At 40.4% G+C, this 14,798-nt stretch overlaps 1 protein-coding gene across 2 annotated transcripts in view; it reads left to right on the forward strand.

Moving 5' to 3' along the window:
• The first annotated feature begins 7,171 nt into the window (after positions 1-7,171).
• The window catches only part of SLAIN1 (SLAIN motif family member 1), a 66,750-nt gene continuing 59,123 nt past the window's right edge, over positions 7,172-14,798 (forward strand). The window contains exons 1-2 of one of the 2 annotated variants that reach the window (XM_084625598.1): positions 7,172-8,092; positions 11,997-12,136. In XM_084625598.1, coding sequence (XP_084481724.1) covers positions 7,590-8,092; positions 11,997-12,136 — 643 coding nt within the window. In that variant the 5' untranslated portion in view covers positions 7,172-7,589. The remainder of the gene's footprint in view (positions 8,093-11,996; positions 12,137-14,798) is intronic. The other variant, XM_084625599.1, reaches the window with a different exon arrangement.

Here is a 14,798-nt window from a genome sequence, read left to right on the forward strand (position 1 = left end):
TGTCTAACTTTAGTAGCTTCTGATTAACATCCTCCAGAGATACTAGTGGAGTGGAAAGAGCATTGTCACCATCATATGAATGACTACATCATCTGTTCTTTCACAAATACAGAACAGATTTATTGAACACTTCTGCCTTTTCTGCACTATTATGGATAATTCCACCATTTCCATCTAGTAATGGACCAATACCATTGTTAGGATTCTTTTTGTTCCTAATATACTTGAAAATGCCTTCTTATTGCTCTTAACTGTGCTGGCCATAGATTTCTCCTTGTGCCCCTTTGCTTCTCTTATCTATTTTCTACCATTGCTAGATTCTGATTTATATTAATTACTATTAACTTCTACTTTCTTCCACTTGTTATATATATATTTTTATAGCTAGCTTCACTCCCCTTTTAAATCACGTCATTTTTAAACTAGTATGGCCTTCTTCCTTGACTGTAGAATTGTGGCTTTTGGGGCGCCTAGTAAAGTAGTCTTAAACAATTCCCAATAATATGCTTATACAGTTTTACAGCAAGAAAAGGACATCCAACCTAACATACGATGTTCTTTGGGGTTTTATTCAATCACAGTATCCTGTTTTTTCACCTTGTCCTTCAATCTTTTCCTTCTCAGGAAATAAATCTACTATAGGGACTGATGTGGTGTGTGAATTATTCAGATGTTCCTTGTGTGACACTGCACCCCATATTCTTCACAGTGATATCATGATATGATTATGACATAGTTATGATGTATTTTATGCAAGATAGGTCATGTGAGATGATATTGAAAAGATTATGATTTACTGAATATGATATCCTATTTGTATGCATATATCATTTTTGTATCTGAAGTTAGGAATATTGACTATGTATCTGTATTACAAATGTGTTTATACATGAGGCACGCCCACCAAACAAGATGCTTCCATTCTGAAAATCTGGGTGGGGAAGGGCCATTAGAGAAAACAATAGACCTTAGAAGAAGCTTATCTCCTACCTGGGGGCCTTTCTGAGGAGGCTACAAACAGCCTCTGAGTAATGGCTGCTGTGACACTACAGAGACATGTGACCAGGTCACCTGGTGCTGGACTCCATCTTGGGATATCAATATTTTTCCACTGACTGGCATGGGAACCAAGCTTTGAAACAAAGGGTTCCTGCCATATGCAAAAGCTATATAAGGCAGGGGAGTGACATCATCTTGGTTCTTCACTGACTCCCCACCCAAAGAGACTCCTGGAAGCACCTGTGGAACAAAGACAGAATTGGGGGAAATGCTAGACCCAGGCTAAAGGTATTTTGAGCCTATGAATGGAACACCTGGGGATTCCAAGCTGTAAGCAAGTGCAGCTTGCCCCTTAAGAATCTGCAGCCTGCTTGTATCATCACTTAGGGTGAGACTTTGCTATTCATATCTGATCTATACAGTATATTAAGCTTAGTCTCTGTGTTTTGTTTATTTGCTAGGTAAACTGCTTTGATCTGTTTGCTATTCCTTATAATCACTTAAAATCTATCTTTTGTAGTTAAGAAATTTGTTTTTGTTTTGTCTAAAACCAGTGTGTGGGAGTCATAACTTGGGATAAAAAGCTGTTGTATATTCCTCTTCACATTGAGGGAGGAGGCACATTTCATTACGCTGTGCAGTTCTCTGTGCAGCACAAGACGGTATAATTTTGGGTTTACCTTCCAGAGAGGGTGCGTGCCTGAGTAGCTGGGAAGTTCCCAGGAAGTTCCCTGCATGGAGCCTTCCCATGCAGGGCTGATCACAGTGTCTGCATGTAACTGCAGCTGGGTGTATCCCTGCCTGTATGTGTGATGGTGAAAATGCAGGCTGGAACCTGGAGAGAGTTTGTCACAGCAATAGAGTGTAAAGGGAGCCCAACCTGGTGGGTTGGGGTGGGGAGGCTCAGTGGTAACCCAGTTCCAGATGGCACCCCAGAAGGAACTCGTCACATCTTGATGCATCATGTGGCCAATGCTAAATACAGGGTTCTTTTTCACAGTCTAAGTTTTAATTTCTAAATACAAGAAGGTTAGTTAGCATTCAATTCTATTACCCTAAATTCACAGGAAAACTGCAAATTATAAAACTAGGTATATTTATCTGAATGGAGGAGGTGCTGACATAGTTGCTATCAAAATTGTTCTCAGCTTAATAACAAATATGTTGATTTTATTAAATCAGCTTCCCTAACCAAACACAGACAAAGAAATAAAAAGGAAGACAGAAAAGGAGAAAACAGGGAAGAAAAACTATCACTGTGAGTTGTATGTAGTGATATTTTACATCATGATGAAGCAGGGAGCATGTCTTTTGGTTAAGCAGAGGCTGTGGTGTAGGGTTAAGTCAGGCTGAAATCTGGTTTAAAGGCAAAATGCATGGGCTTTAAATCTCTCTTTTTAAGTCTCTCTCTCCAGAGGTAGGCTGTATGGGTTGGTTCATTGTCATGACAGATCATGCATAATCTTAAACATGGATACTCTAACAGTATCAGGTCATTAATGATAAGCTGTAACCCCATCTGTCCCCAGAACGCACACCTGGCTGATTGTGTTCTTTACTTTTCATGCATATGTGATACAGGCTCTGTGGGTCAAATTATACCCTCATTTACAGGTGTACATGAAGAAAAATGCAGCTGCACAAGTGGCCCTGAGAGCGTAATTTGTCTTGTACAGTCTTTATTATTGGTGATGATGATGATGCATGAGAAGGAAACAACCCTCTGTGAATTTTAGAATTTTGGTTTTCAGTTATAGCATTTAGGGGGCGGGTGGGAGGCTAAAGAAATTATTTTAAAATTTGATATGGAATTGATGAGACAAACTAGAACCCTCGATAATCCATTATTGCAATAACTTTTCACAGTGGAACTGTACTTTAAGAATATCAGCAGACCTTGGTCTTACCTTCTCTGTTCTGTCTTTAATGCAACACATCCCTTTGTGTAATTAAGACTGGATTACTGCTGTGCCTTCTATCTTGGGTTGCCTAAGAAGCAGCTTTAGCCTGTAGCTATTACGGAAGAGAGCAACATGCTTATTATCAGGGATGGGCAGATGGGACTCAGTCCCCCTGCTGCTTTGTTCTCTGCAGTGGGTGTCTATTGGCATGTGTTTTGATTTAAAGATTTGTACAATACTACATGAAGACCTAAGTAGTTTAACTCGACCAATGTTTTGACACCCTTTGGGCTAGCTTACTCTTTCAGGATTGGGAGTAGCAGGTGGCAGGCACATGTTACAATATTATAAGTTTGAATCAGACAGATTGATCAATAAATAAAAAGGGAGGAAATATGAAATGACAAGGACTTCATTGTGGTATGTAACTATCTGGTAACATTTTTTCTTTTGCCCAACCTTGTTGGCAAATATTGAGTCGATGACCAAAGCTGTTGATCCCTGTTGAGACATTAGTCACGTGAACACTGAAAAAATGTGCCAGGGTAGAAAATGTGTTAACTGCACTGTTAAAGAACATGACGGTAAATATGATTTTGTCATGAGTGTAGACAAGGACATGCGTAGACAAGCACTGAAGCCCCCATAACCCTTGCTCTAGCACATGCATTTATTTTTGTTAATAAAAATGTGCCCATCCAGAGCTCTGAGTGCATGCACAATATTATTAAAAATACATGCAAATTTAAAAGAATGGTCACAAAAGAGAAGAACCTCTTCCTTACTCAATGCACCCCTTTAAGGAATGCCTGGGAAAATAAATAGGCTGGCTCTGTAATATTCCTTAATGGTCAACAAATTCAAGCTCCGTCCAAGAAAGGGGAAAGGGTAGGACAATGAATTCCAAACTTGAGGACCCTTCCTGGAAAAGAACCTGCCACAACGCTCCTTCTGTTTAAACTTGGGGGCTTTTACCTCCATTGCCCCTCGCTGTGGTGTCACATGAGAAGGCATCTCCGAGGCTCTGTCTGCAATGGTGACAGCATTAGTCCAGTTCAAGGGGGACAATTGGTGTCATGTCCACACTAGTACCTCTCCTTGTAGCTGAACTAGTGGTAAAAACGGTTGGAAAATTTAGAAAATGTCTAGTGCAGAAAAGAGCTAAGGTAGTCAGGTATTCAATAACCTATTCTCACTAATTGACTAAATTGCTTTGGTTGTCTGGTTCAAGGAGCAAAGTTCATTTTCTATTTCTGTATCTCTATCCACACACACACATCTTCCTGTGTGTGCACCGCTGATGTTAACACTGACATTTAGTGTTTGCCATTGACTCACATACACTTCTGGTTGTCTTGTGATAAATCCTACTGGGTTAACACATGCATACTTCTGAATGTTAGTGCTTACTGCTTTTGTTAGTGGTTAAATACCTAATGGCAATTGGTGCGTTCCTTTGTCCTTGAATATATTTCTATTTCTGCTTCTCATAGAAGTGCATGCATAACTGAACAATTTTAATGTTACTTTTTGAGTTAGTGTAGAACAAAGAATAATAGCAAGTATTATAAACAAAGAGGTGCTTGCTTTGGTTCTCATACTAAAAATGGCTAGTTAACACTTTTAGCAAATTTATGAAAATGTGTTGATAATTTCTTAGTAATTTAGTAAATTACTTTGACATTCTGGCCTTAGTAATATTAACACCTGCTTTTCCAGATAAGATTGTGTTTTCACTGATGTTGATTTTATGATTTGGACCCTAAATACTGCAGGGATTTTATTAAAGCAATTCAGTCTTTGAAGAATTGGTTTAAACTCACTACCTCTTCAACCTCAAGCTTTAAGATGATGAAATTTGTTAACTGTCAGACCAGTTCAAAAGTATCTAAAAGTTAGGAGCAAAGTTCATGACAGTATAAAGTGGATGAGAAAGAAAGACCGTCATATGTGAGATTTCAGAAAAAATAGAAACAATATACAATTTGCCTTTTAGAATTAGATAGCAACCGCTGGATGAAGATAAATGAGAAAATCAGTGATAAAATCTATTGCAGTATAATGAGAGATCAGCAATTTGCCTGGGGCTTGCATCTATGCATAGGCAGATATGTAGGAGCTTATTCTTCTTCACCTAACTGGAATAATGATTGTACCTATCAGTAGCTGAGAAAACTGGAATGTATTATTCACTATAAGTAAAGATGGCAGAATTGGGGCCTCAGTAATTTTTTATTCTATTAATATTTTGAAATGTCCTTTATGTAATGGGTAGAGAGTACAGGGAAAAAAAACCCTTTTCATTTGCTTGTTTTAAAGGGGATCTTGGTACTGTCCCCTACATTGGGTATTGTATTAATCCTACAATGAGAAAACTTACAGTATCTGGAAGTCAAAAACGTTCAGAACCTGTCATATCTTCCCTTCCACCCAATTACAGTTACTGTTATTGTGATGCAAATAACAATTGTGCCTAGGAGCCCAAAACAAGATCTGAGGCCAATTGTGCTAGGCGCTGTACAAGCATAAATTAAGGCAGTCTGGCTCCAAAGAATCTAAATAGACAAGACAAAATGGTGCTGGACTGAATGAGTCCAATGTCTACTTGGATTCTGGACAGGGAAATTAGGGTTAATCTTCTCTTCAGGTCAAATCCCAGGTGGGGAGTTGGCACTGTGAATATGCAGATTAAAATAAAAAATATCATAGTAGTGTATCTGGTGTAAACTGGTGTACATAAAGCATGGTTTTGGACATATTTGGCTCTATAATTAACTCCTTAAGAGACCTTGGGCATATAACATCACTACTCTTGCTTTCTCATTCTATAAAATGGGGATAGTAGTCCTAATTTACCTAAGAGGGATGTTATGCTGATTAATTAGTTTAATGTTTGTTCAGTGATTTGAATGGGTCAAGTGCCATTTAAGTGCAAAGTGTTATTCATTTAACTACTGCTTAATTGGCTATGCACCAGTACTGTTATCTTCACTGTTAAGAGTGAATAACTTGGAGTTAGTTTACTGTTGTATCTGTGTGCTCTTTAAATTTCTGTTATTAGACTCACTATATGATCCCTACCTTCCATCTTGGAAGGGCAACATGCAAACAGACACTACATTTTATGAGCACCAGCATTCAAGTAAAAACAACAAGGAGTCCGGTGGCACCTTAAAGACTAACAGATTTTTTTGAGCGTAAGTTTTCCTGGGTAACCCCCCACTTCTTCAGATGTAAACTACCATGTGGAACAGACATAAGCTTTCAGTCTCACTGCCAGTCGGAAGTGAGTAAAACAACAATAGTGTTGTTTAAACACTGAACAAATTCAGCTCTATAAACATTATTAATCATTCCATTATTAAACTAAGACTCAAACTGTAGTACAAGATAATCGAATGTTTTGAGCAAAGAAAGGAAATCTATCTCGCTGGGAGGGGAGTTAAAATCAGTGACTCTGAAATGTATAAACTGTTGTTTATCTAGTATTTCACTCAGTTTCGATTAAATTTCTTTCCAGCTTTATCTATGGCTACTGTATTTTCTCAACCACATATTTGTACATTCCTTATTAGCAACTCAAAGACCCCAACCCACTACAGGCGCACAAATACATATATTCTCCCACTCACCCACACACATATACATGGCTATAGTGTGACAAATGAACATCTGGTTAACGCATTTATTTCAGAATAAAGGCTTCTATGTGTGATTTTTTTCATCCCTACCAAGCTAAATCTGCATAATTATAACCCCCTACGCTACCAGACTCTAATTATATAGTTTATAAAAAAGGAAATGCCAGCATAGGAGCCACCCTATGTAACAGTACTGATGCATAGCCAATTCATTCAGAATCAGACTCGGGCAGTAGCTATCACAGCTGGGTAGACAGGCTATTTTTTGAAAGACTCGGGTTTTAATACTTCCCCATGGCCACGGGGATTAATTGTATTTTAAACTACCAGGTAGTTTGGCCCGAATGAAGGCTGCAGGCTCAGCGTGTTAAAATAAATAACCATTTTAAAAAAGTGGTGTCCTCCTTCGCAGGTCCATTGAAGGTGGAAGGTTCAGGGGCGAGCTACGAGGGAACGGGGGCGTGGCGGGACAGAAGCTGGGTCACAGACAAATCTCCCCTTCTCCTCACGATATTGTTTTGTGCCCAGGAGTCAACAGCTGATGTCCATGACTGGTGTCTGACTAGGGAGGGGGTGGGGATAGAGGAGCCCCCTCCCCCGAGGCACCCACCTAGGCTTTAATGGGGCTGCAGCCGGCGCCTTGAGGGCGAGGATGCTGCTGCCGGGCGTGGCTCCCGCTCCCCTGCGCGGCGACGGGGGGCGCGCCTCTCGCGAGCCCCGCTCCCCCTCAGGCGCTCGCTTTGTATCATCCCCCTCCCCGGCTCATGGCTGTGGAGCCGGGCCGCTCTTTGTTCCCATTGTGCGGGTGCCTCTCCCGTGCCAGAGTGGGAGGGGAGCCCCCGGGCTGTGTTGTCGCGGCTGACAGGAGGCGCAGGAGCAGCTGAGGCGGCTACCGCCGAGCAGGCTGAACGCGAGCTGCAAGGGGGACACGCCAAAGCCGCCGCCGCCGCCGCCAGGAGCGCGACCAGGGCAGGAGGCGAGCGGCCGAGGGAGCCCGGCTGGCCGCGGCCTTGCGGCGAGCAGGTGCCGGCGGGGCGGGGCGGGGCGGATGGAGGCTGCCTGGCTGCAGCCGCCGGCGATGGCGGAGGTGCAGGCGGCCGGGCCCGGGGCGGGCTCGGTGGTGAGCGCCGAGCTGGAGGTGAAGAAGCTGCAGGAGCTGGTGAGGAAGCTGGAGAAGCAGAACGAGCAGCTGCGGAGCCGCGCGGCGGCGGCGGCGGCCGCCGTCCCCCCGGCCCCGGCCAGCCCACACCTGCTGTTGCTGCCGCCACCGGCCCCGGCCTTCGGCTCCCCCGCAGCGGCCGGGCTGGCCCCGAGCGGCGGCCCCGGGGCCCTGTGCATGCCCAGCCCGGCGCCCACTCTCCTGTGCACCGCTAGCCTGGGCCCGCCGGAGCCCTTCGTCTATTTCAAGCCCGCCCTGGCTAGTCTGGCCGCGGCAGCAGGAGGCGGGCATGAGGCCGGGAGCATCCCCGCGGCCGGGACAGCCACGGTGCTGGACGAGGTGGAGGTGCTGGACCTGGAGGACGGTGACTGCAGCCAGGACGAAGACACATGGTACGTAACCCCCGTATTGTCTGAGCGCCCCAGCCCCGGAGCTGACCGCCCCTGTGCCCCAGGGCAAATCCCCCTAGCCGGAAGCACCAGGGGCCTTGGGGGGGACGGGACGGCAACGGGATCCTCGCCCCCCGTTAGGCATGGAGAACCCGGCTGTAGTAATGCAGCCTGGCTAATTCCCCCCCCCCCCCCGTCTTCCCTAATTCTTACACAGCTGGTCCTTTCAAGTCACTGATTAGCATTAACCTTAAAATCCGCTTGATCTTGTTTTGCTGAATCTTAAATCTGCTTTTTTTAAACGTGTCATCTGGTTTGTGTGATTAACTTTCTCAATGAAAAAGGGCCATTTCTGAGACCCCTGTTGTCTCCTGCTTCTTAAATCCAGAGTTTATCCTGTAATCGCCCCTTTATGCTCCATGTCCTCTGCATGCCTAATTTCAAGCCTTTCTATATCCCTTGGGAAGAGCAGGACTACAGGCTGTCTTTGCTACTGTATCTACTCAGTAATGATCCAAAAAACAGGGAGCAATATTTTGCACTGAATTTTATTGTTCCTACTAAGCACATTTATCTTCGTGCTCATCTCTCAGGCTTGACTGAGCTTCTAAGATTTGGTGACCTCACTAGCCATTCATTCAGGATGTTAAATTAACACTGTCATAAATGTGGCAATTATGAAGTGGTAGATGTCAGGAAGGAAGATTTAAGGTGAAAAATCTGGTTTAGGTTAAAACATAATTGGGTAAAGAATAATGAAAAGATGTTACTGAAGAGCAACATGACTGATAAGTATATTGGCTTTTAGTCTTGATACTGAGGCTTTTGTTGCTTCCTTTAGAATAGATTTACTACAGTCATTTTTAGGAAGGACTAACAAAGAGATTACAGCCTTCTTTAAAAAATAAGGAATGCTTTCAGTTTTCCTTGTACTGGCTATACTCTCCTTAAAATGCTACCCTCTCTCAAGTTGAATTTCAGCCCTCAGCAGTATAGGAGGGCTTTGGACTTTTGAGCATTGTTGTTGTGCAGTTATATTGTTCAAATACGTACATGGTTCCAGAGTAATGTATGAACATGTGTCATAAACTGGAAGAAGCAGAAAATAAAACTGAACTAGGGGAATATTTGTGGCTGTTTCTTTATGCCCAGGAAAGGAAACTTATAGACAAAGATATGCAGTGTTGGTCCCGGTATCTTAGAGAGACAGTGTGGGTGAGATAATATCAAAGAAGAGCCCAGTGTAAGCTCCAAAGATGCGCGCGTGCGCTCTCTCTCTCTCTCTCTCTCACCAGCATAAGTTGGTCTGGAAAAAGATATTACCTTACCCACTTTGTCAGACCAAACATATTCAGAATTGTCTAGTGTCTTGTAACTTGTATATCTCAACAGCTTGTATAATAATCCTCAAGTGTGCTAATAAATACTACGGAAAATGACCCAGAAGGCCTGATCTGTACTACAGAACTAACCACATTTAAATGTGGTTGTAGCTCAACTGTATTAAAATATGTCAGTGAGAAAAAGAATGTTACAATTATGCTAAAGAGCCATATTTTAGCCTGGGTGTCTATCCAGGTGATGATGTTTCCTTAACATGTTCTAATATAGTTTTAAAATCCATGCTGATAAGAGCATATCATAATATAATGCAGTTGAGCCAGAACCATGTTTAAACATGGTTATTGTGGTAGTATAGGTAGGGTCTTAAGACTCATCAAAATGTGATTCTCTCTATAAAGCTTTTTTAGATAACTGGCCTAAGTTTTGAAACTCTTCTTTTGGAAATCACTAACAATTGTAGATAGATAGTTTATTAGTGATTATCATACTTGACTTATCAGTACCAGGTGATTCTGCAGATGATTAGATTGTGCTGGACTGTTCTGGGAACATGACTGGGATGAATCAGTTTTATAATTTCAAACTTTCTTCATTGCTCATGACAGATAATGTGTAAGGTGTTGTTTCTCTGGTCTCATTTAGTTGATTGGGGTGACCACTTTGCTTGGTCAGTTGCATTTAATAATGTTTTGTACATGCTTACATTTTAGGGCTGTATTGGATCAGTATTATTGCAAGTCTTGCAGTACAAATGTCAGTCGTGAGTATTTATCAGGTTTGGTTTGCTCTTCGGGAAGAATCTTGCTATTTGGGGGCAAATTCCACCTATGTATGGTATCACTGGGGACTGAACGTATGTATAGAGGTGCGGAATTTGGCCCTTGGTGTTCATCTGAAGGACAGTTACTTTCTTAAAATTAATAAAACTAAGATGCGTTACATATTTCCTTCAGGGATGAATCTCTAATGAACTGCATTGTTGGTCAGTGGTAGTTTGTCTGTTAGCTGCTGTGGGGTTATTGTTATGATGCTTTTGATGACTTGTTAAATCTTTTTTTAAATAATGTGTCAAATCTAGAAAGCCAAAGGCCAATCCAGTCCTAATTGTTGACTTTTTAATATTGGGGCCCTAACTGCTTTTGTAATATTGTTCTAAAAAATTGCAGTTCAAAAAAGGAAAAAAAAAAAAACCATGTTACAAAAAAAAAAGTAAAAACTTTCCCTTGGTTGTCATCTTTCTGCATAAACATCAAATTATTTAGAACTCATCAGTCACATATTTTACTTTCAAAATACTGCTGAAAGTTAACAGTGGATCTGAGACGTTATTTTCAGTACATATGCGGCTCATCATGGTTTTTAATTCTGAGCATTAATTGTGTAGCCAACCATTCTATTAAGTGAGAGGAGGTCAGCCCTATTGTCAGACAAATTCAGTCCTGGAACTCTGCTGGGATTGCAAACAAGGGTACCAGTTGTGATGAGGACACTTGTCCATTCGGAGCTGGATCGCAAGTACCAATTTATCTCCCAAACAATAGACTACTAAGCAGGCATTACGTAGCAATAGCTCGCTATTGAGCAGAGCAGGTTTTGCACAATAACCTAAATGTGAAGAGCTCTGTCTCTAATTAGTAATCATCTGAGACTTAGTCCCTTTGTCTTTACTTTAGCCTTTTTGTATCTGCTATTAGCATTCCGCTTCCTGGCCAGTGTGCCTTTTTGCCCAACTTCTGATATCCTACTTAAGAGTTTGTTTAACCACACTGTGCTTTAGAAACAAACAGGGTATGATGTTCAGTGAGGAAGCTGAGAGCTAATGATAGTTCATCCAGGAAGATGTGTGCTTTCCCAGGTGAACCTATGTCTACATGCATGTCAAAATCCGTGAGGACTCCAATAACAGTGGACACCGGCTTAGAGAATTTAGCTGTGAAAGCCATCAAGCCCCCTACCATGAGGTGGTTTAAACACCCGTGGAAAAGTAAACTCTACCCCAGGGGCACAGGAGATGACCAGATACTCAAATATTCTTGTCTCTGTGGTTAGCTGCTTATTGTATTCCAAGCCCAGACAAAATAGAATAGCTTCTCCTACACTTCTTTTTCTGCACGTTGGTTCATTTGGCTAGAACCAGGAGTGTAAAAATCATCATCATCATCCAGCAAACTTTTTAAATTTCCAAAATCTGTACATAATGTACAGTATAATATATAAAGTCTTTGTATCATGTGGGAAAGATACTGCCTGTGAAAACTGTAATATTATATCAATTCTGACATGATTGGGTAAATCATAGAAGGTAAGAATGTAAAAGATGTTACTATGAGGTTCTTAAATACAAAGTTAAGCACTGCAATGATTTAATCTACAGTGAGTATTAGATTTTATAATATTTTCTGTTAATATTTGTCTCTGGGGTATGTGTACTGTCTATGAAAACTGTAGTATTACATTACTTTAGTGTTAGAAACAAATTCTTAATATGCAGTCAATCAAGTATCCAAAAATATAAAGCTTATGTACTGTGTACATGCTAATATTTCTGCATATTTTAATTGAGGTTGTATGTCTCGCCTACTAAGACCCTCACACTGCAAGAGAAATCACTGAGTCCTCTGCAATGGTGTAGACATATTCTGGATCATCCAACTCCTGAGATAGAAGCTGCAAAACGTTCCCTATGCTTTAGACTGGAACAAGGTAATCCTATGATCTTTTTACTTGTTATATTTCTTTGAATTTCATAACTAATCAGTTAGCATCTGTGCTTGGCATTCAAGTTTGAAGTTCTATATGCTGATCGGTTTCAGCAGCTTTCTGTGTTTAGCAAATGGTAGATTCATAGTTTTGTAATATAAGTATATACAACTCCCTCTGTTATATGAGTGGCAGCTATATTTTTAGGTTTTGCTTAGCGTGCATTTTTAAGCAATCTCCGTTTCCTTCTCCTCTTCTTTTTCCTCCATTCTCCAAACCCTAATTTTTAACTATCTTATTAATTTTCAGATGTCCCCATTTCCTCTAAATAAGGGCCCATAGACTTTAATGGGAGAAATCTTGGGCCCTAACTTAGAGTATCAATCCTCCAATGAGATGTGCACAAAGCACCTCTGTAATTGCACAGAGCCTCATACATTGCAGTGGGACTCTACACAGGGGATGGGTTCTAACTGCACACATCTCATTGTAGGTTCAGGGCTTTATTATTTATAGGAAATACAACAAGAAATCTAACTTGATCACGGATAATACTGTGTAGGACTTTCTATTGCTCGAATATTGGGGCGCCGAGTTCATTGCTGGCATAAGGTTGTTCAATTCCAATTAACTTTGTATGGAGTTATGTCTAACAGTGACAGGTTTCAGAGTAACAGCCGTGTTAGTCTGTATTCGCAAAAAGAAAAGGAGTACTTGTGGTACCTTAGAGACGAACCAATTTATTTGAGCATAAGTTTTTGTGAGCATCCGATGAAGTGAGCTGTAGCTCACGAAAGCTTATGCTCAAATAAATTGGTTCGTCTCTAAGGTGCCACAAGTACTCCTTTTCTTTTTATGTCTATTTGTGGTGAGTCTAGCTCCCTGGGTATATTGCAGTTCTAAATAGAAATCAGCTACATTATTATTTAATTATTTTATTCATTTGTTGTATCACCCCCAGGCCCCAGTTAAGATTCCAGTGTGTTAGATGCTGTACAGTTGTGTGGTTCCTGCCCCAAAGAGTCAATAATCCAGTTTCAAGCAAGACTTGACATGAGACTTCAGAAAACAATTGGGGGGAAGCAGAGAGGAGAGGAGAAGTAAGACCAGTTTAATGTTAATATAGCCATATAGTTGTGTAAACAAGCTATGGCCACGCACTTATAAAGCACTTAAGCACATGCTTAAGATTAAGCATGTACTTATGTGCTTTGCTGAACTGGAGTCTGTGAGTCTGATCCTGTACTACTGAAGTCCATTGAGTTTTATTTATTCACTTCAGTGGGAACAGGATAGGGACTCATATTTACATCTTGGCGTTTTCCAGTTTGTTTGAAAATATATACTTCTTAAAATTAAATATTGGCTATTCCTGACTATCCTTCAACCTAGCCATACTTAGTTGCTGATTGAATGTGTGTGTGCACACACATGTGCGTACCAAAGCAGTAATAAGTCTTGGGGAAGTGTTTGAAATAGGAGAGGGTAGTGTTCTAATGGATTAGTTCAGGAAGTTTGTACCCTGCCCAACAGTTTACTTAACAATTCTACTGATGATGTATGAGCTGGAAAGGAATCCAATTAGACTCCAGTTTTGGAAAAAAGCATAACAGAGCAGATTTTAGTAATAGTTTTATTTTTTTTTTAATTAAAAATACAGATGCAATACAAACTGTCTTCTGCTGCCATTCTCAATTTTAAATAATAATGTGCAACAGAGGCGGTGCTCAAAGGCAAGACTGCAAATTTATAAAAATGTCATTCACTAAATGTGTTTAAAACCTGTCAGAGATGGGTAACTTATTTATTTTTTTCTTCCAAGGTATTGTTTACATTTACTAGGAAAGCAATTTGCTTTCACATTTTCCTGTATATTTAAAATGTAAGTGTATTGCTATCTCTTTGGTTTTAGTTTGTACATTTTTCAACATCTGAGAGATCATAGAAAATTTTAATGTATAATGTAATATTTTAGTCAAGGCTACCTGTGACAGTGATTTTTACTACATAATCTAATTATGGTTATTGCTCCATGAAGTTCCATTATTTTAAAAATAATTTGAAGATTTATATTCTCTTCAAAGGCCACGTGTAAATCTCATCTTGGGAGCTATGTGTTAAAGGAGAGAATTGTCTCAAATGTTTTTATTGCAACAGTTTTTATAATAGAATTGTTTTGTTGTTACTAATTAACTACCTTTGCTCAGATATGAATTTTTTTAATTTGGCCATTCCCTATATGTAATAGTTAATCAACAAATGTCAGGTATTAAATATTAACATTCATTTCTAATTGTAATAAGGTTGGATTAGGTTTTATAGGAGTCTTTCCCCCTGTTTTGGAGCAGAATGGGACAATTGGAACAATTTAGTAAATCTATTTTATAAAGTAAAACTAACTTTCTGTAATGTGTCCTTTCTCATTTTATTTTGTATCCTCGTGTATTGATGATCCCTTTTATTTATATATTACAATTTGATTCTTCCTTAAAAAGTGACTATAAAAGTGGCATTATGGATTTCCATAATAGTTGTATTTCAAGTGATAACATATACAGTTTACTCAGTTTAAAGGTAAAAAGTCTTTCCCCCTCAGCTACCAGCCCTTCAAATTCACCGGGTACCAGAAAATCTAGTTATGCTCTTTCTAGCTTGTGCGTCACCA

The sequence above is a fragment of the Lepidochelys olivacea genome (assembly GCF_965140295.1).
Source record: "Lepidochelys olivacea isolate rLepOli2 genome assembly, chromosome: 1".
NCBI classification, from domain to species: Eukaryota; Metazoa; Chordata; order Testudines; family Cheloniidae; genus Lepidochelys; species Lepidochelys olivacea.